General features: G+C 41.1%; 1 protein-coding gene and 2 non-coding genes across 8 annotated transcripts in view; all 3 read left to right on the top strand.

Annotated features, from left to right (window-relative positions):
- Positions 1 to 2599: 2599 nt before the first annotated feature.
- trnal-caa lies at positions 2600 to 2708 on the top strand. Its single transcript has 2 exons — positions 2600 to 2637; positions 2663 to 2708. It is a non-coding gene; the product is annotated as a tRNA-Leu (tRNA).
- Positions 2709 to 3109: 401 nt separating this feature from the next.
- trnal-caa lies at positions 3110 to 3218 on the top strand. Its single transcript has 2 exons — positions 3110 to 3147; positions 3173 to 3218. It is a non-coding gene; the product is annotated as a tRNA-Leu (tRNA).
- An 11754-nt stretch (positions 3219 to 14972) lies between these two features.
- LOC110501734 (leucine-rich repeat and calponin homology domain-containing protein 1) overlaps positions 14973 to 25711 on the top strand; it is a 103038-nt gene continuing 92299 nt past the window's right edge. For all 6 annotated transcript variants that reach the window (XM_021579485.2, XM_021579487.2, XM_021579482.2 and 3 more), the window contains exon 1: positions 14973 to 15309. In XM_021579485.2, the coding sequence (XP_021435160.1) occupies positions 15093 to 15309 (217 nt within the window). In that variant the 5' untranslated portion in view covers positions 14973 to 15092. The remainder of the gene's footprint in view (positions 15310 to 25711) is intronic.

Here is a 25711-nt window from a genome sequence, read left to right on the forward strand (position 1 = left end):
AGATCAATTATAGTATTAAAATTTGATTACAAAGAAATCAAACATGTAATTCTGTGGGAGTGATAGCCTTGAAAAAAATTGAAGAATCTTGGCCAGGACTTAAGTATATAAACAGTAGTTATTTATCTAACAAACCGGAGGCATAAAAACATATGACTTGCAGGAACTATCAAAACAGACTGCATTCTGCAGATTATCTGATCTATATATCAACTTCCACCCAGCATAGATCCTTATCATGGAAACATTAGCTAATCTGTGCAGCACGTAGCTCAGGATGACCCCATGAACAAGCCACAAATTGAAGAACCTGTTCACACTCCACTCAATGGATCTTCATACCTCACCAGGCAGTCACTGGGCATGAACAGATGTGTGTGGTGTTTGTTTAATGTGCAGACTGATGACTGACAGGTCATTTACCCCTACTCACCTGGGGCCGGTACTGGACATTCTGCTGATAATAATCAAATTGCCTCCTCTACTAGAATAGTCCCAGTAAGCAAAAATGTTTAAAATATGTATTTTCCAGATGTTGAAATCAGGATTATTTTCAGTTCTGAATGAAAGTTTAAAATATTAAATTTATGTCAGCTACCCAACTTTATCAGGGGGAGTTATTCTGAGCCTATTTGCAATGTTTACACAGAGGGAAATGCAGAAGAATTTTATATTTTCACTATGATCAGCTCGTAAAAAATGTAAGGCTACAAACTTGAAGCCACTGATCATGACAATTTAGCCCGCTGGATGCAACTCCTGAACAGCAGTTGTGAGTAGCCGGGAGTTTTTCCTAGCCACGTACTACTACATCTGCATTGCTTGCTGTTTGGGGTTTTAGGCTGGATTTCTGTATAGCACTTTGTGACATCTGCTGATGTAAAAAGGGCTTTATAAAACCATTTGATTGATTGATTGATTGATTGACCTGGTTTTTACTCTGTTCCACAATGACCTCTTTTGCCTCCTCTGCCCGTCCCTTGTTACGACACACTAGGTGGACCGTCCCAACTGTAGAGCAATAAAACCCAAAATAACCTAATGTTAACTACACAACCCTATATCAAAAACGGTGTAAACTATAATTACCTTAAAGCACCTCTTCCACCTGAGGGGGAATCTAACAACATATTGTCCCTCGTGGTTGGTCTGTCAGTCTGTATGTCTACATAAACCTTTATGAGACCTCACTTTGAGGTTTGGTGCCATCTGGACTGGGGCGCACTCATAACTCCACAATGAATCATTATCTAGCCTATCACCCACTATGACTGTAAAGGAATCTTAAGGTGGACTGTATAGACATCCTGTATGGTGAAATGGTACCATACATTTATGATGGAAAACATCTATTCACTCACTGTTGTATGAATTTATCCAACTCTAGGGCATTAAATGTTGCCTATACAGTACCTATTTTGGCTATTTCATGGGCAGTAGCGTTTCCAACGCCGCTGTTGGTCCCAGTGATCACAAAAGATCTGCCACTCAGGTTCACATCCAGGTCCCCAGGATTAAAATGTTTAGCTGCTGCTTCTGTAGAACACAAGAACAACACATCTCAACAAGGTCCTTGGCATTATGGGGATTATGGAGCGGAGATAGATTACTGTTGGATACGAAATTAGCCAAAGATTATGCAAAGCACAGAGCACACACCCACCACTACCATGAAGAAAAAAATACAGTCGATATAGTAATTGCATGACTGCTAATAAAATAAACGGTATCTTTGCTAACATCAATCTGAATGCACCGACGGGCAGTATTTCTGTTACAATATGCATTTAAATATGCATTTAATAATTTGTGTAACACTTTCATGCTACATTCGAATCAGAAGTATGATGGCACTATAGTATGATAAGAGTGTCTGCTAAATTAACTAGATATGAATATGTAAAAATGAACAATTCCAAAGCATGCTGTGCATTATTGAAATGAGCTCTGACCGAAACAAGGCAAATAATAATACCCAGTGTGCTTTGCAGTTCATTTTGGAATGTACATTTTCATATATACATTTTGGTTATTTACCAAACACTGACTTACAGTCAATGCATTCCACTAAGGTAGATAAACAACAACATAGCAAGTAAAACGTTTCTGGAACCGTTACTGAGACATTGTTGCTGTTCAGCCGGCTCCTTCCAAACGTTTTTTAAAATACATGTCGTTTGTAATTTTAATTAAATACATTACAAAATACATGTATTTCTTAGTTCATTTTGATACATGATCTTTGTGTTATTTTTGTAATTGTAATTTTTGAGGAAGTCCTTTAACGAGCCAAACGGCTAGTGTAACATTTCATAACGACACTAAACAAGACACGCCTCTTTTTGCAATAACAATGAATGACTCGTCGTCCAATTGGTGGTGAAAACACACGGTCACGTGGTGCAACACGACTCTCTCTTCAGCTTGCTAAACTACTGCTAAAAATGACAAATGTGTTCATATTGGCAAGTGTTTGGTTTATAGTAAAGTAAACTCAGTAGTGAAACTAACTATCCAAACAGTTATCATCAACAAGCCTATAAAATGGGCACTGCTACGTGTATCTTTATAACTGGTGTGACTTCATTTCTTTTCAGTTGTCAGGATGGCCGAGTGGTCTAAGGCGCCAGACTCAAGGTTCTACCTTCCATAGTAATGGGGTTTCTGGTCTCCGAATGGAGGCGTGGGTTCAAATCCCACTTCTGACAAACTTTTTGGGGTAGATTAAATTAGTAAAAATAGCAACAAACAAAAATATATCACATCACCCCAGAGCAAAGTAACGCCGGTAAAGTGCCATATCTGGTATAATGTTCAGCCACTGACAAAGCCATAAATCCTAATTTTCACAAGAAAAGTGATGCATTATTTCCTAATTTCCATTGAGCAAATTGTTAACGCTAGCTGTGAGATGTTTGCAATATTACCAGTAATGTTGCTAGCTATTCCCTAACAAAATGTGAACTAGCTAGATTTGCTAACAAAATGGAAATTCCCAACTAGCGATATCATACATTTCACGATATCATACTGTGAATTAATTGAAAACTGTAGTACCGCACTTCATCATATGAAGAAAGGCTCTTTTTTCTCAAGAATACTCAGAGTTGTCAGGATGGCCGAGCGGTCTAAGGCGCCAGACTCAAGGTGAAAATCCTTCCTGGAAAGGGCATTCTGGTCTCCGAATGGAGGCGTGGGTTCGAATCCCACTTCTGACAATAATTTTGGAGCTTTCATTTTTTAATGTAGTGAGTATAGAAATACACATGTCTTATTGTGAATTGTGAAAGTTAGTTATAAGACAATAACAAATGTAAAATGGATGATATTTCAAACCTCGTCAACCTGGGTTATTCAGCAGATTGCTTAGGCTAACCAATACAAATATTACAGATGTGGGAATCAGCATAATGATTGATCAGTGGTCGAAATGTTTTCACTCTGATATCAAAGTGAGTGACATTGCTTTTTGGCCTTTGCCAATAATAAGTAGTAGTAGACTACTAATTGTTTATGTGGAATTAGAATGTGAGATGATTCACTCAAATATCCAATAGATGTCACTGTGTTCCAATGTTTAGGTGATACCAAGCAGCAGATAGATAGATCACTGTATTTCTAAAATTCTAAGAAACGTGAATACAGGTTAAAACAATCCTACAGTAGTTTGATTTAAACAACCTGTTCTGGTATTAGATCTATGCAGCATTTTCTCTTCTGCCCATGATGGCTTTTGGTAGGATGGGGAGAGTCTGTACCTGACTCAGTACCTGCTTCTTTCATTTGACATGCTTAGGGAATTAAAATGTAAATTGTCTACTTACTTGGCTCTACTTCAGTTCCACAGCCTATACAGGGGAGGTGCTGGGAGGGAGCAACATTCCTCCGCCTGGGCAGGAGACAGAATTGTGAGGAAAATTGATAAATAGACTGTTATACTAGATTGATTCACATTGAAATAAAGAGAACAAATGTACTTTACAGAGAGCAGAGATAAGTAATACCATGACTCAATGAGAACCATGTTCAATTTGTGCACACGCCCATCCCCTGTAGGAATAGTCATAATCAGGAAAGTTAGTATCCCCGCCTGGTATGTCAACTGCATCGAATGCAACCACAGGACTCTCCAGAGGGTGGTGCGGTCTGCCCGATGCATCACCGGGGGCATACTGCCTGCCCTCCAGGACATCTACAGCACCCGATGTCACAGGAAGGCCAAGAAAATCATAAAGGACCTCAGCCACCCGAGCCACAGCCTGTTCACCCCACTACCATCCAAAAGGCGAGGTCAGTACAGGTGCATCAAAGCTGAGAGCGAGAGACTGAAAAACAGCTTCAGTCTCAAGGCCATCAGATGGTTAAATAGTCACCACTAGCTGGCACCCTTCCCTGAACTTTAGTCACTGTCACTTACCGGCTACCACCCGGTTACTCTACCACACACCTTAGAGGCTGCTGCCCTATGTACAGTACATAGTTATGGACAACTGGTCACTTTAATAATGGAACACTAGTCACTTTAATAATGTTTTCATACTGTTCTACATACAGTACTTCATATGGGTATACGGTATTCTAGTCAAGGCCATCCTATTTAACTATTGCTGTACATGTACTATTCTATCCTATGTATTCTTCAGATATTCTACATATTCTATCCATATACTGTCCATAATATCTATACATCCCATCACATACAGTGCATTTGGAAAGTATTCAGACCCATTCCCCCTTTCCATATTTTGTTACGTTCCAACTTATTCTAAAATTGATTAAATACATTTTTTCCCTCATCACAATACTCCATAATGATAAAGCGAAAACCAGTTTTTAGAAATGTTTGCAAATTTATAAAAAACAGAAATACCTTATTTACTTGTGTAATCAGACCCTTTTCGATGAGACTTCGAAATTGAGCTCAGGTGCATCCTGTTTCCATTGATCATCCTTGAGATGTTTCTACAACTTCATTGGAGTCCAACTGGGTTAAATTGAATTGATTGGACATGATTTGGAAAGGCACACACGCCTGTCCATATAAGGTCACACAGTTGACGGTGCATGTCAGAGCAAAAACCAAACCACAAGGTCAAAAGGTACTGTCTGTAGAGCACCAAGACAGTATTGTGTTGAGGCACAGATCTGGGGAAGGGTACCAAATCATTTCTGCAGCTCTGAAGGTCCCCAAGAACACAGTGGCCTCCATCATTCTTATATGGAAGAAGTTTAGAACCACCAGACTCTTCCTAGAGCTGGCCACCCGGCCAAACTGAGCAATCAGGGGAGAAGGGCCTTGGTCAGGGAGGTGACAAAGAGCCCGATGGTCACTCAGAGAGCTCTAGAGTTCCTCTGTGGAGATGGGAGAACCTTCCAGGAAGACAACCATCTCTGCAGCACTCCACCAATCAGGTCTTTATGGTAGAGTGGCCAGACAGAAAACCCTGCACCATTCCTACGGTGAAGTATGGTGGTGGCAGCATCATGCTGTGGGGACGTTTTTCAAGGGCAGAGACTGGGAAACTTGTCAGGAATGAGGGAAAGATGAACGGAGCAAAGTACAGAGATCGTTAATGAAAACCTGCTCCAGAGCTCTCAGGGCCTCAGACTGGGGCAAAGGTTCACCCTCCAACAGGACAACAACCCTAAGTACACAGCCAAAACAACGCAGGGGTGGCTTTGGGACAAGTCTCTGAATGTCCTTGAGTGGCCCAGCCAGAGCCCGGACTTCAACCCGATCAAACATCTCTGGAGAGACCTGAAAAAAGCTGTGCAGCAACGCTCCCCATCCAACCGGACAGAAATTGAGAGGTTCAGCAGAGAAGAATGAGAGACACCAAATACAGGTATGCCAAGCTTGTAACGTCATATTATACCCAAATAGACTGCCGCCAAAGGTACATCAACAAAGTACTGAGTAAAGGGTCGAATACTTATGTAAATTAGATATTTATTTGCAAAAATGTCTAAACCTTTTTTTGCTTGTCATTATGGATATTGTGTGTCGATTGACGAGGATGATTCAAATTAATCAATTTTAGAATAAGACTGTAACCTAACAAAATTTGTAAAAAGTCAAGGGGTCTGAATAATTTCTGAAGGCATTGTATCATACCAGTCTAAAGTTTGGACACACCTACTCATTCAAGGGTTTTTCTTTATTTTTTACATTGTAGATTAATAGTGAAGACATCAACACTATGAAATAACCCATATGGTATCATGTAGTAACCAAAAAAGTGTTAAGCAAATCAAAATATATGAGATTCTTCAAAGTAGCCAATCTTTGCCTTGATTACAGTTTTGCACACTCCTGGTATTCTCTCAACCAGCTTCATGAGGTGGTCACCTGGAATGCATTTCAATTGACAGGTGTGCCTTTAATTTGTGGAATTTATTTCCTTCTTAATGCGTTTGAGCCAATCAGTTGTGTTGTGACAAGGTCGGAGTGGTTAACAGAAGATATCCCTATTTGGTAAAAGACAAAGTCCATATTATAGAAAGAACAACTCAAATAAGCAGAGTGAAACGACAGTCCATCATTACTTTAAGACATGAAGGTCATGAAAATGTCAAGAACTTTGAAAGTTTCTTCAAGTGCAGTCGTAAAAACCATCAAACGCTATGATGAAACTGGCTCCAATGAGGAACACCACAGGAAAGCAAGACCCAGAGTTACCTCTGCTGCAGACGATAAATAGATAGACTGCGTGAATCAGGCCTTCGTGGTTGAATTTCTGCAAAGAAACCACTACTAGACAGGTGCCAATCTGGTCTGATGAGTCCAAATATTCTATTTTTGGTTCCAACCGTGAACGGATTTTCTCCACGTGTGGTTCCCATCATGAAGCATAGAGGAGGAGGTGTGATGGTGTGGGGGTGCTTTGCTGGTGACAGTGTCTGTGATTTATTTAGAAATCAAGGCACATTTAACCAGCATGGTGTCATGACTTTACTTTCATTAATCTGATGACTTGTTTATTTATTAAACTAAATATGGTTAATTGTTACCCGATTAAATTAATCATGTAAAAATGGACTCATTAGGATTTGGGGCACCACGGAAGAAGTTGTTTAAAGAGTTACCATCTCCCGAATTAAACTCTAAAAGTCTTTACCTATCACATCCATAAAACAGTCAAGGTATTAATCATTACCTCTTATCATGTCATCATTCTGAACAGTCATAACCTCATGCATCTGCAAAAAAAACAGCCTTACTCATGATTCAGTACTACACCAATTGGTTTAATTATTTATTTACTAGCTAACTAAATAATAACACAATAAATATACACACTTACTGCATGAGACAAATGTCCCTAGCGGCCTGACACAATATGGCTTTTTACGCAACGACATGGAGAGAGAGAGAGAGAAAGAAAGAGGGAAACTTATTGTGGATACCTTTTAGAACTATTCTCACATTGTCACAACTCTCCTGTGAGGATACGAATGATCAGGTTACAGTGAGTCCATTCTACAGTGCTCTCTTTCTCGCTCTCCCACAGCGAGGGAGAGGGGTAAAGTTGGTCATTTGATGACGGTCGTAAATACCTTGTAGATACTCTGCAGGATGGTTGGGAAAGAAACCTTTTGTTACAAGGAGATTCCTCCTGCCAAAACTACAACATAAAAAGGTTGAATAATGAAACAATATTTCTGTAATCTAACAGTTGGAATGGTAGTGAAGACAGGCGGGTACTTCAAGACCAATTACGTCAGATCAGTTGTTGTTTTGGGATCTCATTAAGGACGGTATAACAACGTAACTGAATCTCTTAAATATTTCCCATTTGTCAGGTTTACATCCAAAATGTTGTGGAACTTATAGGATTAAATCCGAAACTATTTGTGAAAAGATGAAATGTGATCTTTGCCTTCTAAATGACAAAATGTTTTTTCATGTAAAGTTTATCCAGTCAGTAACCACAGACTTTATGCCAAACATAATGGAACACCCTTTTTCTCCAAGTGTTTAAAAGGACCCACTGAAGAATTCTCTATAGACCAGTTACTTGCAGCGCCAGCTGAATACATTACAAGTGGTTAAGAAAACTACAAGATCAGACCAAGCAGGTGGACGGTGTTGAACCGGACATCATGAATGGTCAGACTCTATGAGACCAGAAAAACATGGAGCGTGGCTGCATCTTGAAATGATTAGAAACTCTGAAAGAAGAAGACTACACAGGAACATTCAGTCTGCAGCTGTTTAAGTACTTTAGTTTAGTAAACTCTGCCGCGAACCACTGGGTGGTACATTGAAAGATCCATTCTAACAAACACTTCCTCTGGAAGATCCATTCTCACAGACACTCCAAAACCAAGAAGCTAGAACTACAAAAAAGACATGGTGATCTCTGGTGGACAACCAGAGACTTACACAACCAGACTTTCTGTCGATTACCCCCGTAGATGGATTGAGTGTTTTCAACAGAGAGACAGCAAAGACATACACACGTAAAAATATACATTGCAATTATTTCGAATGAGCAGCCGTTCATGTGCAAAGTATTCACATTTCCATGAGCATAGTTATCAGCTATATGTACGTTAGTGGAATTCCTTTCCGTCTCCCTTTCCCTCTCTTTTGAATCTGCCATTTTGTGTAACAAGCCATAATATTGGTTTAGTCCACAAGGGACTTTTCATTGCATCAATGTGTCAGCTATCCTATTTGTTTGTTTATGTAATTCTGTGTGATTATTTAGTTTAGTTCTTAAATAAATAATTAAGCCAATTTGTGTATCGCTGATTCATCATTCATCCTGTGGCGGGCCGGGCGCAGTGCACGCTGACATGGTCGTCAGGTGTACGGTGTTTCCTCCGACACATTGGTGCAGCTGGCTTCCGGGTTAAGTGGGCATTGCGTCAAGAAGCAGCGCGGCTTAGTTTGGTTGTGTAAGAACATTCCTTGGGTTAAATACTGGATGGGGGAAAGGAAGTCTCCTTCTCCTGTAATTTACAACAGGGTGTGAACTGTTGACCATCCAGCAGCCACCTCCCCCTCTGTGGGAGAGAGAGAGGCCTTGTTACTGTCAACCCCCGCAAGTCGGATCTGACCCATTCTGATCCTTACAGGAGAGTGGCTACCACAGCATTCTGCACCGATACACCATCCCATCTGGTTTGCGCTTAGTGGGACTATCATTTGTTTTTTAACAAGACAATGACCACCTATGCCGGCCCCACGCATCAGGCCTCCAGTGCGCCTCCTCAGTCTAGAGCTTCCTGAGACGGTCCACGGTCCGGAACCTCCAGCTCCATGGCCGGAGCCTTCCCCTGCGCCGATGCCCAGTCTAAGCTCGGCGTTCAGTCCAGCTCCAAGGCCAGAGTCTTCTTCGGCGTTGGTGCCAAGTCCAGACACGGCGTCCAGTCCCGCTCCAAGGCAGGAACCTTCCTCGGTATCTAGGTCCAGTCCAGGCACAGTGTTCAGCCTGGGTCCATGGCTGGATCCGCAGGATGAGCGGGTACTTCATCCCGCACCAGAGCCACCACCGACACTAGACACCCCCCCTAACCCTCCCTTTTTGTTTCAGGTTTTGTGGTCGGAGTCCGCACCTTTGGGGGCGGGGGGGTACTGTCACGTCCTGACCATAGAAAGCCTGTATTTTCTATGGTAGGATAGGTCAGGGCGTGACTAGGGGTTTTTGATCCGATAAATGGTGCAATCTTACTGGCAGCAATATCCTTGCCCGTGAAGCCCTTTTTGGGCAAAGTAATGCTGACGGCACGTGTTTCCTTGCCGGTAACTGTGATTGACAGAAGAAGAACAATGATTCCAAGCACCACCCTCCTTTTGAAGCTTCCAGTCTGTTATTCAAACTCAATCAGCACGACAGAGTTATCTCCAGCCTTGTCCTCGTCAACACTCACACCTGTGTTAACGACTCACTGGCATGATGTTCATTTGCATGGCAGAGGGACTTTGCAATTCATCTGATCACTCTTCATATTTTTTTATTTTTTATTTAACCAGGAAATAATCTTTATTTAACCAGGAAGGGCTCATTTGAGATTAAAATCTATTTTTCAAGAGCGGCCTGGCCAAGATAGGCAGCACCGTCATTACAAAAAAAATTACAGACAGACAACATGAAAGACTACAAGTAATCTAGTAAAAACCATTGAATTCACAAGAGTATAAAACAGCAAATTAAAAACATTGACAGGTCAGGGAATCAGCCTCAAAATCCTTCATCATTGATTTTAAAACAGCAATCGGGACAAGTTCTTCCAGTTTAAAAGCATTTTGTAAGAGGTTCCAAGATGATGGCGCAGAGTACATAAAAGCCCTTTTACCAAATTCAGTTCGGACATTTGGAACAGTTAGCAGGATAAAGTCCAGCGAACGAAGAGAGTACCCACCACATTTATGAACAATAAAAATGCACAAATAAAAAAGGTAGTAAACCCAAAATGGCTTTGTAAATAAAAGTATACCAGTGACTGAGCCTACGAGTGACTAGAGAAGGCCAGCCAACCCTGGTATACAAAGTGCAGTGGTGCGTAAGGGTTTTGCAGTTTAAAATAACATTCTGGAGTATATGCAAATTACCATCATACAAACTGAGGCAGCAAACTTTGTGAAAATTAATATTTGTGTCATTCTCAAAACTTTTGGCCACAACTGTGTGTGTATGTGTAAATATATTTTTTTGTGTATGTCACGTGAATGCTGTATATAAAAGTATCACGTATGTAAGATTTTATATGTAAAATGTATGTAGCGTATACGTATCAAAAATGTTATTTTTTGTCCTCTGAAGAGGATGGGTTAATAAAATATATAATTTTAAAAAGACAAGATGAATAGGAATGGTATTTTAGGCTGTTGTATGATGACTATGAGGAATATTATCATGGTTAATCAGATGTGTGATGGGGTTGTGGCTGTTTTTACTTTTAAATGACATGTTAGTGCTCCTGGTTATTTATCTATTGTCTGCACAATAATATAGTGCATCCCCATCACATAATACAAACATGTGATATGAACCACATTAACTCAGAGAACACTCTTCTCTCACATGGTCCCACTGATACATCCTTCTCTGTCATGGCTTTGTTTTCCACACCCCTAAATGGTTTCCTCTCCACATCCTCTATGACCACATATATAATATGACTGGGTTGGTTGGTTGACTTTACTACACATAAATAACAATAGTTAACAAGAGAGGTTGACAATGAAAGAAATTCATACAAGAGTATTACATTTAAAAAAAATCTTGCCTATCTTAATTTCAACTTTAATAACCCCTCTTCCATCCCACTTTATATCCATTGTCAGTGGACACAACAGTTTGTCTTTGGGTGGATGCAGGATTTGGCCCCATAAAGGTAGATACAATAGATAGTTATAGAATATATTCGTATTACAACCATAGGTATCTCTATTGTGAAGGGAATATTTTCACATGAACAGCAACCTTTTTGATATCATGTGAGGCCATATTAGAGTTGGACAGTCAAGTGCGTGTGAGAGCTCACTGTTTGAAGGAGGACATTGACTTTGTAGAGCTCCTCAAACATAAACAGAATTTGTCTCCTGGATCTCCTGGATCCATAAACAAACAATATTATCATATTAGAATATTGCAAATAAACAATATATCAATGGGCATGTCAAGCCTATACAGTATCTACAGTGTCTTCGGAAAGTACTCAGACCCCTTGACTTTTTACACATTTTGTTACATTAAAGCCTTATTTTAAAATGGATTGAATTGTTTAATTTTCCTCATCAATCTATACACAATACCCCATAATGAGAAAGCAAAATTTTTTTTTTTGATATTATTGCTAATATATAATTTAAAAAAACTTATATCACATTCACATAAGTATTCAGACCCTTTACTCAGTTCTTTCTTGAAGCACCTTTGGCAGCGATTACAGTATTGAGTCTCCTTGGGTATGATGCTACAAGCTTGGCACATCTGTATTTGGAGAGTTTCTCCCATTCTTCTCTGCTGATCCTCTCAAGCTCTGTCAGGTTGGACAGGGAACGTCGCTGCACAGCTATTTTCAGGTCCAGAGATGGGTTCAAGGCTCTGGCTGGGACACTCAACGACATTCAGAGACTTGTCTCGAAGCCACGAATGCGTTGTCTTGGCTGTGTGCTTAGCGTCGTTGTCCTGTTGGAAGGTGAACCTTCGCCCCAGTCTGAGGTCCTGAGCACTCTGGAGCAGGTTTTAAATCAAGGATCTCTCCTACTTATACGCTACTTTGCTTCGTTCATCTTTGCCTTGATTCTGACTAGTCTCCCAGTCCCTGCTACTGAAAAACATCCCCACAGCATGATGCTGCCACCACCATGTTTCACCGTAGGGATGGTGCCAGGTTTCCACCAGACGTGACTCTTGGCATTCAGACCAAGATTTAAATCTTGGTTTCATCAGACCAGATAATCTTGTTTCTCATGGTCTGAGAGTTGAGGTGTCTTTTGGCAAACTCCAAGCGTGCTGTCATGTGCCTTTTACTGAGGAGTGGCTTCCTTCTGGTCACTCTACTATAAAGGCCTGATTGGTGGAGTGCTACAGAGATGGTTGTCCTTCTGGAAGGTTCTCCCATCTCCACAGAGAAACTCCAGAGCTCGGTCAGAGTGACCATCGGGTTCTTGGTCACCTCCCTGACCAAGGCCCTTCTCCCCCGATTGCTCAGTTTGGCTGAGCGGCCAGCTCTAGGAAGAGTCTTGGTGGTACCAAACTTCTTTAATTTAAGGATGATGGAGGCCACTGTGTTCTTGGGGACCTTCAATGCTGCAGGCATTTTTTGGTACCCTTCCCCAAATCTGTGACTCGACACAATCCTGTCTCGGAGGTCTACGGACAATTCTTTCAACCTCCTGGCTTAGTTTTTGCTCCGACATGCACTGTCAAATGTGGGACCTTATATAGACAGGTGTGTGCCTTTCCAAATCCTGTCCAATCAATTGAATTTACCACAGGTGGACTCCAATGAAGTTGTAGAAACATCTCAAGGATAATCAAGTCTCATAGCAAAGGGTCTGAATCCTTATGTAAATAAGGTATCTGTTTTTTTATACATTTGCAAAAATTAAAAAAAAACAGTTTTCACTTTATTATTATGGGGTATTGTGTGTAGATTGCTGAGGTTTAAAAAAAAAACATTTTAGAATAAGGCTGTAACGAAACAAAATGTGGAAAAAGTCAAGGGGTCTGAATACTTTCCGAAGGCACTGTATACTGAAGTTAAGATACATGTACACCTGCAGCAAGTGGTATTGAAACCATAGGAACAATCACAAATGTGATTCTTTCCAGAATCTCTGAAACAATTTAGTATTCTATCCAACTGTAAAGTACTCACCACTTTGTATAATCCCAAAACAGAGGACATGGTCGAACGTGAGTCTTTTTGTCACATCATACAGCTGTAAAATTGTCAGCTTGTTGAGCAAGAAGTGGGTCAGATATCTCATTCTGTTGTTATAAGTGCCCTTATAACCACACGTCAGTGAATGACAAGTTTAGATAACTGAACTCTTTTAATATTTGTTTAAAAAATTTGCACTGGTCTACTGCTCCAGTTCAGCAGTCCAAGGTAAATTAGTGAGTAAGCTCCTATGTCTTTGTGTAATTAATGTTTTATCAAAAGGTCAAAGGCTCAAACTCCAAGTAGTGTCTTATAATTACTACATATTATGTTTGACCTGAAAAGTGTTATAATACTCATCCCAACATCTCACAAATCTCTGGTGAGTATTGAGTTATCATTCACAAATAAATAGAATTAACCTAATCCCTATGTAGTAGTCTTGCTTATTAATGTTGAGATCAACAATACTTTTCCCCCAGCTTTTTATTCCTGTTAGGTTCCCCTCGGTGGGAAGTAATGTCTTGTCCAGCATGAAGGAGATGTTGTAGAAACCAACCTTAAGCCTATTGAATCAACTTAACAATTGTGTGTCACACCACAATGCAGCTTGAACAGATCGGGGAGGTATGAAACTAAAAAAGTAGCATTTTATTTTTCTTGTACTCATGTTCTGCTAATAATAAAATATGAAGTGAGGGGATGAAAGTGACAAAAAAGTGACATGAAGATATGGACTGACTTTTCAGGTGCTGAAAAGAAATAGTAATACTGTCATGAATATTGGGAATAGCAGAATTATTGTGCTGGGTTCATCTGAAATAGAATCCAAGAGGCTTTTACCTGCTCCAGATGGCACCAGAGATGATACATGTATCATAGTCTGACACTCCACCTCACTCACTCTTTTCTTTCTGTTTCTGTATGTTTCTGAAGGCATCTCTCATTCTCTACCTCTCGCCTCGCTGTCTCTCTTTCACGCTCTCTCTCTCTATGTGTGTGTACAGCCTCCATAGTGCGATCAGTGATCAGCATATCTGCTGATGCAAGGTTATTCAAGCGGTCGACTCAGCATTCTCATTGGCAGTGAGCCCCCCCCCCCCCCCCCCCCCCCCCCCCTCTCTCAATTCAATGGGCTTTATTGGCATGGGAAACATATGTTTACATTGCCAAAGCCAAGTGGAATAGATAATAAACAAAAGTTAACAAACCATTCCAAATGAACAGTAAACATCTTTCTCTCACACACACACACACAAGGCTAGACTACTCATTTGTAGACCAATTGAACTCTAGGAATTATCATTCATGATATGGAAAGTATGATAGAAATGTTTTTCTGTAATTGAGTTAGAAGTTGTTATTGCCGGCTTATTAATCATTCAAAATCCATATCCCCTGTGACTGCATTCCCAATATCTGTTTTGTGTCACTCAGTTTATATGAACTACATATATTACAGATGTAGCCTACGGTACAGACATTCGTGTCATACAAGTAGCTCTAGGTCTTGAAGGGAAACTATGTCAGTTTTATGTAGGTCTATAGTCAGCAGGGGTCGCAAAATCCTAATCTACCAGTATGCCGTTGGCCTGGCTACAGTTCATTGTAGTACAGTGAATTGCGCAGCCGCATGGGAGCGGAGGCAGTCAAAGAGGAAATTCGCGCACCGTTGAAGTCTCTCCCGTAGTTTGTGCCTGGATACAATCGTCGTAGCGCATTTAATTTGCAATAAAGGTGAGGCGAATATGGCGACGTTGGGACCAGACCCTCGTCCACATTCCCAGCTCGCGTCTACCTCTATACAAAGTAACATTAGCGGCAATAACGTGCCAACTAACCGTGGCTTGGAAAGAGCGTTGGAAGAAGGAGCGAACTCCGGGTTTTTTAACCTCAGCGCCAGGAAACTCAAAGAATTCCCTGGGACAGCATCTAACTTTGATTTATCAGATACAGTGGAAGCAGGTAAGAATAGAAAACACTATAATTTTTTGGAATCTCTTCCGCTCCTGCGCCCAGGGTTCCCGACAAAGTGCATGGATTTGGGAAATTAGGTATTGAGAGGAATGGTGTTGTATTCTGTATAAACGAAGATAACTTGCTGTGTGAAGTTTGTTCGAATTAACAATAAGTTTCCATTCCATTCCACAAAAATGAACATGATTGAGAATTTTATAGACAGACAATGGACATGCTGTGCCTGGCGCACGACTGAGCTTTCCCCTCTAGATGCGAAGAATAAGCTTTGGGCCAGATGTTCAGTATTGTGCGTAGAGGCAACTAACTACACAATGGGGCATTATAGAAAGCTTGGGCATACCGTTCCAACTATAGGCTACCTCTGACTGTATGTTAATTACAAACAATAACTGAACATCACGCTGTGTAATTGTGTCCAAAAGATGACGTGGAAATCCCCATATTATTTCCCAGAACCATACAATCTTGTTTTCGGTTTCACACTGACTGCAGCCTATGCAGGACCTAGGGCGAAATTATGGTGTAGATATTGGGGAGGATGAACAGTAGATGGAGGTCCGGGGAGCTTTATTTTTTTGTTAACTTTTTTATATTGGAGGGGTATTTAGAAAATACAGGATAAGGTATAAGTGCAATGTCACAAAAAATATTTATGTTAGGAATTGTCTTTCTTTTTTTGGGAAATAACTAACGTCCTGCTTTTTAACACATTTTGCCATGGGGCAGATAGAACATTTGCAGTTTTATAATGCTATTCTTAACATTTTGTCATGAGTCTGAAAGAACATTTAGCAGTTTTAAAGCGAATTTCCTGCAACTCTACACAGTTTGTCATGGGGCAGAGAGAAAAATGTGCTGTTTTATAGCGCATCTCATACTATATTTCATATTTTTCAATGAGGATGCGAGAACGTTTAGCTGTGTTAAGGCTCATTTCCTGCTCCTTTACACATTTTGCCATGAGGTTGAGAGAACATTTTGTTGTATTAAAGTAACTTTCCAGGGAAAATGTCACATTTAAAAGTTCTGTTAACTCATACCCAAATAATGTTGTTGAATCATCCTATACTCGTATTTGTGGCCAAAGCATAAATTGGAGAAAACGCTTTAAAAACCCCACCTCAAACTTGTATCTTAAACAGACTGTTTAAAAAATTCTTGCTATTTCCTCAAAGAGGGAGCTGGCCAATCAGTGGTCTACTCACATTAATATTTTTAATGACCTGTATACACCCACACCATTCTAATGTTGGGGTATGCCCACAACATTCCAACAAAGAAAAACTGCCTCTAAATATACTTAATGACCCTTTTTTGGAAATAAAACTATTTCACTCATAATTATAATGAATTAGTTCATATTCCATAGAAATCTGGAAAAACTGGATAGTCACTTTAAAGGTTGACTTCGTGTAAAACCACAAAAATGACTATTTAAACTGTATTTAATGTATTTATTTTTTTACAACCAAATCTATTTAAAAAAAAAATGTAAATGGCATGTTATATGCCTAGTTAAATAAAGGTAAAAAAACAACAACATAAAAAGCACGTTATTGAAGGGTCGAGACAACTTTATTATGATTTCACGTTTCAGAGAAACTTACACCAAACAGCAAATCACTTCGTCATCCTCTTTGTGTACAGTAGTATGGGGGCCCCGAAAACAAACATGAACAAAGGCTCCAAAAACACCCAAATACATCCTTTTAGAAACGGCACAGCTCTCAGTATAGTGATGTACATGTTTAGATGTTGTACACATGAAATTGTGTAATTCTGAACTTCTGCAGCGTTATATTCAATTTTTTTGCGACTCGAGCGATACCTCTGTCTATTTTACAGATAACTGCCAAAATAAAGGAAACGCATGAGTAAATGAGGGATACAAAGTAGAGGTTGACACGGGAACAGTGCTCCCACTGCCTTCATTTCCCAAATCTCGTAATGTGGTTATCAGCTGTGTACAGGTAACTGTCTCCTTAACGCTGAGCAGCAGCCACAGAGCAGTTGCTATGGCTACTCACACGCGAGTGGCTGTATCGCGTTAATGGAAACCAAGACTGATCTCAACGTCAATCTTTGACTAGCAGAAGTTACTTTTCGTAGCAGGTTAGGATAATTAGTTTAAGGTTAGGAATAGAGTTAGCTAAAATGGTCCCTAATGCGGCTCGAACATATCTAGCTACAACAAGGCTTGCCCCGAGAACAGTCTTCGTTTCCACTAATGTGATGCTGTTGCAGAGCGGGGACAGACAGACATGCAGCTAGGAGGGAGTTATTTCAGAGATCTGGGCATATAAATGAGCATGGGACGGGACAGTTATTTTTATTGGGATGGGACAGAAAAGTTCCGGGGTTATAGAACGGTTGCGGGATCAGGACAGTACGGGTAAAATAATTGACAGGAATGAATAGTCACTCGTGTGTCAACCTTTAATACAAAGTATATTGAAAGCAGGGGTGCTTCCACACTTCTAGAATCTATGCCAACACGCATTGAAGCTGTTCTGATGGCTCGTGGTGGCTCAACTCCCTATTAAAGACATTATAGTGTGTTGGTGTTTCCTTTATTTTGGCAGTTACCTGTAGCAGCAGGCTGCACAGTAAATAGAACCGCTCGATAATGCTCGAGTCGCGTAAAAGGGACTATAACATTAGCATAAAGAATGAAAACTGTTTTTGGACATTCTGTTCATGTTTTTTCAGTTTCTCTAAAACATGCGAAATCACAAAAAAGTTGTTTGGACCCTTCTACAACATGCCATTTACATCAAAATAGAGATTTGGTTGTAACATTTCTCCTTTAAAGCTAATTTCCTGCAATTCTACACATTATGTCATTGCTTATGACGTGTTCATATGCTATCTGGGGGGCCAACCTCCAGTGGGCCCCCAACTCCCCCCAGAAATTATTGGGCAGATGTGTCCCCCCCATCCCCTGTGACAATTTCGCCTATGTCCTGGACAGTAAAGTTTGCATTGTGTCAACCAACAGTCACACTATGAACTTCATTATTTTGTACTCTAGATTGGTTGGGCCATGCATGACTGAGCACTACAGCAATTCACCATTGACCTGTGAGCCATGTCAGTAGGCTATAGCCTAATAAGGTGTGTCAATGAGTTTGACAGTAATTCCCTGTCTTTGTGTGACTACCCTGTCTGCATGTTTTTAGGACTGCACACATAATTAGACAGTAACTGCTTTATGTGATGCACATCACTGTAGAATAGAGAAGCTGGATTGTAAAATAAATTATTGCATTAGGCCTAAAGAGTGCCTGGGTTTGGAAGCAGTAGGTGGGGACTTCCAGTCCATTGTACACATTCTGAATTTATGATAATAAATTACAGTTGGCAACATTCCATCATCCTTGTCCCCACAGACACACACCAGAGGCAACAAACAGGCCTTTAGCTACTCTTTTGTCGTCAGTCAATCAGTCAGAAGGAGTGTTTCTTTATATGCACAGCACCACTATAACCAAGTCTGAGGAAGGGATAAGGCTACCTATAGGTGACAGTCTACACTGATGACTGGTCGAGGAAGTATCAAATCCAAAGTGTGCTTTGTTATTTTGCATGGGAAATCCCTTGATTGCGGTTGCACCTTTAACTGTGATGACATCATGAATCGTCTGTAATATTGTACCTAGAGAACGAGTCACTACAGGATAGCACTGTCAGGTATCAAAAGTATACACACTCACCCAGTTGTTCTTACTAAACTTAGGAAACTGCGCTTGGGACTTTTCCTATCTGCCTAAAACCAAAAGATTACGTCTACACGGTTCCTACATGTTAGTACCTGTGTACAGACTGATGCTGGTATGCAATACCACATTATGTGGCCTGAATCTGATGTAGGTGCCCTTTTAACCTGCTGCCCTCATTTCCCTGGCATTGAGTTCCACTCTGACTGAGATTGATCCGTGGCCCTGGTCGACTGCCACAGCAGGGGGGCCAGAGGACTGCTAGAGGTGACAATTGCTCTACTACTGTCTGACTGGGTTCACACACTGATAACATTACTCACAGTTAACAAAACACACACCAGGGCTGTGAATTGCCAGGGACCTCACAATACGATATTATCATGATGCTTAGGTACCGACACAAAATGCATTGTGATTCTTACGATTCTATGTGTATTGCGATTCAATGTTCCAAACATATTGCTCACCATGTTTACTCATGGCTTTGATCCGTCATGTAAACAAAAGCGCTGTAAACAAATTGGAACCCTATTTAAAAAGAAGATGGAGAACAAGCTACACGTATGAAAAAAGTTTTGTTGCAGGTATAGCCAACTAGTGCAAAAATAATACTGCTATATTGTCAAAACGATACATATCAGGATATTATTTATGACAATATATAGTAACTGTGAAGGTTTTCCCTTACACACACAGCTATTGACCCTACTGCTCTGTCCACTCACTGCGAACTTCACTCACAGTTAACACACACAGACAAGCACTGGGCCACACAAAGTGCTTACAGTTGAATTGAGCGAACATTGGAACAGTAGGCTAGTATCTTCACCCAAACTCGTCTGTTAGGTTTGGTCACTCACTCTGTTGTTTATAGATATAATATTATATAACATTGTTGGGTATATCAACATTGTGAAGTTGCACTGGGATGAAGGAGATTACTATATTTGGATAAAAAATATAGTTTCTCTCAAATTAGCTTAAGGTAGTTGCCTTCAAACTGTGTTTAACTGTGTGTATGAGTGTGTGTAGACAGATGGAGATCTTCCTTACTCTTTGATGTTATGAGGGTCCTAAAAGTGTTTAGCCTTAAAAGGTCCTCTGGGTCGAATCAGATAGCCGAAAGTAGAGGTTGGACACTTCAGCAACATTACCATTCTGCCTTCAGGACCTCAGAGCTCAACTCACCCAGACCAGAGGAGCCCTTTTTAGGCTGTCTCTAGAAATAGCCTGATTGATTTCATAATGATTCCCAGGGGAGGTTTTTGAGGAAATGGGAACCATACAGAAATGTACGAAAGTCATCCTCTTCAGCTAGTGATGAATGTTGCCTGAATGTTTTGGTGATGTTATGTATCTGATGGTAGCATTTTTCTCCTTGGTTATTTATGTTTCATTGTAATAGTCAGTTCTAGTGGTTTTATTGGCCTGTTCTGAGGCATGGGCAAGAAACGAAACTGCACTGCAGCCTCCCTTTCCATTCTAAACAGCAGAGAAGGGCATTTTTGGCATTGTTTCAAGGCATCCATACACATTCTGTAACTACATCATATAGCCAGACTCTCCCTCAGTGTGTGTGTGTGATAAGTGGAGGCTCCTCAGAGGAGGAAGGGCAGGACCATAGTGATTTTTTTTTAAAAATAGTGAAACATTATAAAAATGTTGATTTTAAATCTATACAAAATATATTCACGTCACCAAATTATTGATTAAAACATCACGCTTTGCAATGAAGGTCTACAGTGGCCTCAGCAGAACTCTGTAGGGTAGCAATAGTACTGAAAGCATAAGCTACAGCTAGCTAGCACTTCAGTGAATAAAATGTGCTGTGTAGTTGACTCAAAGAGGGAGAAAGACAATATTTGAACAGTTTTTAACAAAAACATTTCTTCAAAAATGAAGGAGAAGCATGAGAGAGAGGGAGAGTTAACAATGTTTGGCCTAATCAAACACCCAGCTCAAACAGAGAGGGAAGCTATGTTAGCTAGCTGGCTATGGCTATCCAAAATTGGAGCTCTTCCAAGTCAAGGTAAGCTTTTGGTTTTATTAATTTATTACCACCGGGGACGCCGGTGTAACTGCTAAAGTGCTTGCTCTGCTGACTGTACTTTACTGCATGATTGTAGCGGGTTCACTAATGCGCTAGTTCTATTAGCTATGTTTACTATGCCTTTAGATAATATGGTGACAATGATGTAGGCTGTGTGTAGCGGTTAGCGGTTATAATATGGAGGCTTAGCTTGGAAAGGTTTTTTACCTTGTCACAGACAGCGGATGTGTTGTTAACTGAAGTCCACAAGCGAAGGGAAACGGTGGGAGAGGAGGAGAGCGAGTAGATGTCGAGAAGGAATTACAAGGGGCAAAGTGATCATGTGGCTGCTATGAAAGTGAAATGTGTTTGCGTGTAGTCAGTTCTAGTGGTTTTATTGGCCTGTTCTGAGGCATGGGCAAGAAACGAAACTGCACTGCAGCCTCCCTTTCCATTCTAAACAGCAGAGAAGGGCATTTTTGGCATTGTTTCAAGGCATCCATACACATTCTGTAACTACATCATATAGCCAGACTCTCCCTCAGTGTGTGTATAAATTCAGCCAATTCTGTTGAAAACCGTTTCTTAAACCGTAGCAAACGGAACGAAACAGGTATAAACAGGTATAAACATACCTGCATTTGTCCAATAGAAACTCTTGTTTGCACTGTTGGACTAATGAGTACACCCTAGACTAGCTATAGATGCAGGCAAGAGTGTGCAAGGCGGTATTGAATGTGTTACTGTCACCTTGATTACAAAAAAATTCTCTCAACCTATGCACCTACGTTGTAAACTTTCATTCATAGGCTAGGTGATGGGTATAGGGAAATTCAAGTATCATGTAGTAGCCTATGTTACATTGAGCTGGGTGAATGGAATATGAATGACAGTCATCCAATATACTGTAACAGAAATAAGGCCATACTCATAAAATACATTTGCGTACTCCCTCATCTGAAACGATACCGACCGCCACTGGTGATGTGCTGTGATGTCAGAGATCCGGTTCCCTGGTTCCTAAAGAGCCACCTTCCTCCCAGTGTGTGATCCTATGTTTACGACCCTCAGTCCCAGACCAGACCCACCACTGTTCTTTCCCTGCCAGGATCTACTCTTGTACCTACTTCAATTTCTCTCCCTGTCCCCTCCCTGGGATGTCCTGTCCTGTCCTACACACACACACACACACACACGGTGTTGGAGGGAAAGTCTGTCCTGTATGTGTACGGACCACACCTGAGAACTGTCAAAAACCACAGCAGAGAACTGTCATAATCCACAGCTCACAAATCTTCTCTCCCCCTCTCTCTGTTCCTCTTTCTCTGCGTCTATTTCTCTCACTCACACACACACGTTTGTTTTACTATACTATTTGTGGCGACCAAGCAATTGATTCCCCTTCAAAATCCTATCTAGCCTAAACCTAATCCTAACCTTTACCCCAAATCAAATCAAATGTTATTTGTCACATGCTTGGTAAACAACAGGTGTAGACTACCAGTGAAATGCTTACTTACGGGCCCTTCCCAACAATGCAGAGAGAAACATATGAACATAATAGAAAGATAATAACACAAGGAATAAATACACAATGAGAAACCATACCATGGCTATGTACACGGAGTACCAGTACTGAGTTGATGTGCAGGGTTACGAGGTAATTGAGGTAGATATGTACATATAGGTAGGGATAAAGTGACTAGGCAACAAGGATAGATAATAAGCAGTAGCAGCAGCGTATGTGATGAGTCAAAAGAGATGGTGCAAAGAGGGGTCAACGCAGATAGTCCAGGTAGGTATTTGGTTAACTATTTAGCAGTCTTATGGCTTGGGGTAGGAGCTATTCAGGGTCCTGTTGGTTCCAGACTTGGTGCATCGGTACCACTTACCACGAGGTGGCCCGTCAGGAAGTCCAGGATCCAGTTGTAGAGGTGGGAGGTGTTCAGTCCCCGGGTCCTGAGCTTGGAGGGCAATATGGTTTTGAACACTAAGCTGTAGTCAATGCACAACGTTCTCACATAGGTGTTCCTCTTATCCAGGTGGAAGAGGGCAGTGTGGAGTGCAATAGAGATTGCATTTTCTGTGGATCTGTTGGGGTGGTATGCGAATTGGAGTGGGTCCAGTGTGTCTGGGATGATGGTGTTGATGTGAGCCATGACCAGCCTTTCAAAGTATTTCATGTTTACAGATGTGAGTGCTACGTGGCGATAGTTATTTAGACAGGTTACCTTGGTGTTCTTGGGCACAGGGTCTGCTTGAAACCTGTAGGTATTACAGATAGGGTCAGGGAGAGGTTAAAAATTTTAGTGAAGACACTTGCCAGCTGATCAGTGCGTGAGTACACATCTTGGTAATCCATCTTGCCCCGGGGCCTTGTGAATGCCAACCTGTTTAAAGGTCTTTCTCACATCGGCCAAAGAGAGCGAGATCACACCGTCGTCCGGAATAGCTGGTGCTCTCATGCATGGTTCAGTGTTTCTTGGCTCAAACCGAGCATAAAAAGCATTTAGCTCGCCTGGTAGGCTCGTGTCACTGGGCAGCTCGCGGCTGTGTTTACCTTTTTGTAATCCGTGATAGTTTGCAAGCCCTGCCACATCTGACGAACATCAGAGCCGGCGCAGTAGGATTTGATTTTAGTCCTGTATTGCCTGTTTGATGGCTCGTTGAAGGTCTTAGCGGGATTTCTTATAAGCGTCCGGATTAGGTTCCCGCTCCTCGAAAGCATCAGCTCCAGTCTTTAGCTCAGTGCGGATGTTGCCTGTAATCCATGGCTTCTGGTTGGGATATGCACTGTACGTATGGTCACACTGGGGACGACGTTGTCGATGCACTTATCAATGAACTCAGTGACTGATGTGGGGAAACTCCTCAATATTATCAGATGACTCCCAGAACATATTTAAATCTGTCCTAGTTTAAGAGTCCAGTAGCTAAACAGTCCAGTTAGCTTAACCCTTACCGTATCTCCTAAACCTAACCATCATTCTAACCCCTAAGCCTAAAATAGCCTTTTTCCTGTGGAGACAGGCGAAATGTTCCGCAAATTTTCATTTTACTATCCTTGTAAGTACGGACAAAGATAGGAAAACCAAAAACACACACACTCACCGCCTCTTTCACTAGTCTCCATCTTTCCATTTCTCTTTCCAATTCTGACTCTGTCTCACTCTCACACACATAATCCATGTTAAATCCTATCCTGGTGAGGATAATATGAATCTTAGACAGACATCATCACCTCCACATAGGTAAACTAGCTTCTAAGGTTCACTGTGTATCTTGTGTGTAGCCTTAGCATGTCTTTTTCTCTCTCTCTCAAACACACACCTCCCCCGCCTCCCTCATTCTAGAATCTAATCATAACAGCTCCCTATGTCTCTAGCTCCCGTATAGATCTCAGACAAGACACCTTGGGCTAGCTCCCGCAACGGTAACCGTGGTGATAAACACCGTCGGGGTGAGTGCTATGGTGGAGGATAGTATAGGTAGTGGGGATTGGAGATAATGAGCTAATGGATTGTTGATGGAGCTTTTCATGGCCCTCTTCAGAGGAGGTGTCGCCCTGATAGACCAGGCCAGAGACAGGCCAGTTCAGCAAGAGATTGGGTTACTACATCATGACTCGTTAAATTAGGATTTACTGTGGAGAGATGCAGGGTATAAACTCTATTAGGTCAGTAAAGTTATTTGAATCGAAAGGAATGCAATTGAATTAAATGTAATCATCTTCAACCTAACCACTAAAGCATGAAACCCACAAAAATCTCACTATCTATAGACTGCCGATAAGTACTTATCAAATGTAATCACATTTGATTGGTCACATATATTTAGCAGATGTTATTGCGGGTTTAGCGAAATGCTTGTGTTTCTAGCTCCAACAGTGCAGTAATATCAAACAAGTCACAACAATACACAAATCTAAAGGTAAAATAATATAATTAAGAAATGTATGAATATTAGGACGAGCAATGTCGGAGTGGCATTGACTAAAATACAGGTATACACATATGAAATGAGTAAAGCAGTATGTAAACATTATTAAAGTGACCAGTGATTCCAAGTCTATGTATATAGGGCAGCAGCCTCTAAGGTACAGGATTGAGTAACCAGATGGTAGCTGGCTATGGTAGGTGGCTATTTAACAGTCTGATGGCCTTGAGATAGAAGCTGTTTTTCCGTCTCTCGGTCCCAACTTTGATGTACCTGTACTGACCTCGCCTTCTGGATGATAGCCGGTGAGCAGGCCGTGGCTCGGGTGGTTGCTGTCCTTGATGAACCTTTTGGCTCTCCTGTGACATTGGGTGTTGTAGGTGTCCTGGGGGGATTGGAGATAATGCATTGTTAATGAAGCTTTTCATGATCCTGTTCAGAGAAGGTGTCGCCCCTTAATCACAGTGGGAGGCCGTTCCTTCTCTTCCTAGAACAAAAGTGGTACCTGCTGCATGCCAACCCGTTAGCGACAAAGATACCAATTCTACTGGTAGAATCACAATACTCGTCAGTGGCCAACAACTTGACTTTTAGCCAATCAGAGAGCACAAGCCCCGATGTGGAGGAGCCAATGGGAAAAAAAAGAAACAAGAGCATTTTCTTTGTACATCCCTTGATGAGCCAGTCACACTTCATATACAAT

This window comes from Oncorhynchus mykiss, chromosome 22 (assembly GCF_013265735.2).
Source record: "Oncorhynchus mykiss isolate Arlee chromosome 22, USDA_OmykA_1.1, whole genome shotgun sequence".
Classification (NCBI taxonomy): domain Eukaryota; kingdom Metazoa; phylum Chordata; class Actinopteri; order Salmoniformes; family Salmonidae; genus Oncorhynchus; species Oncorhynchus mykiss.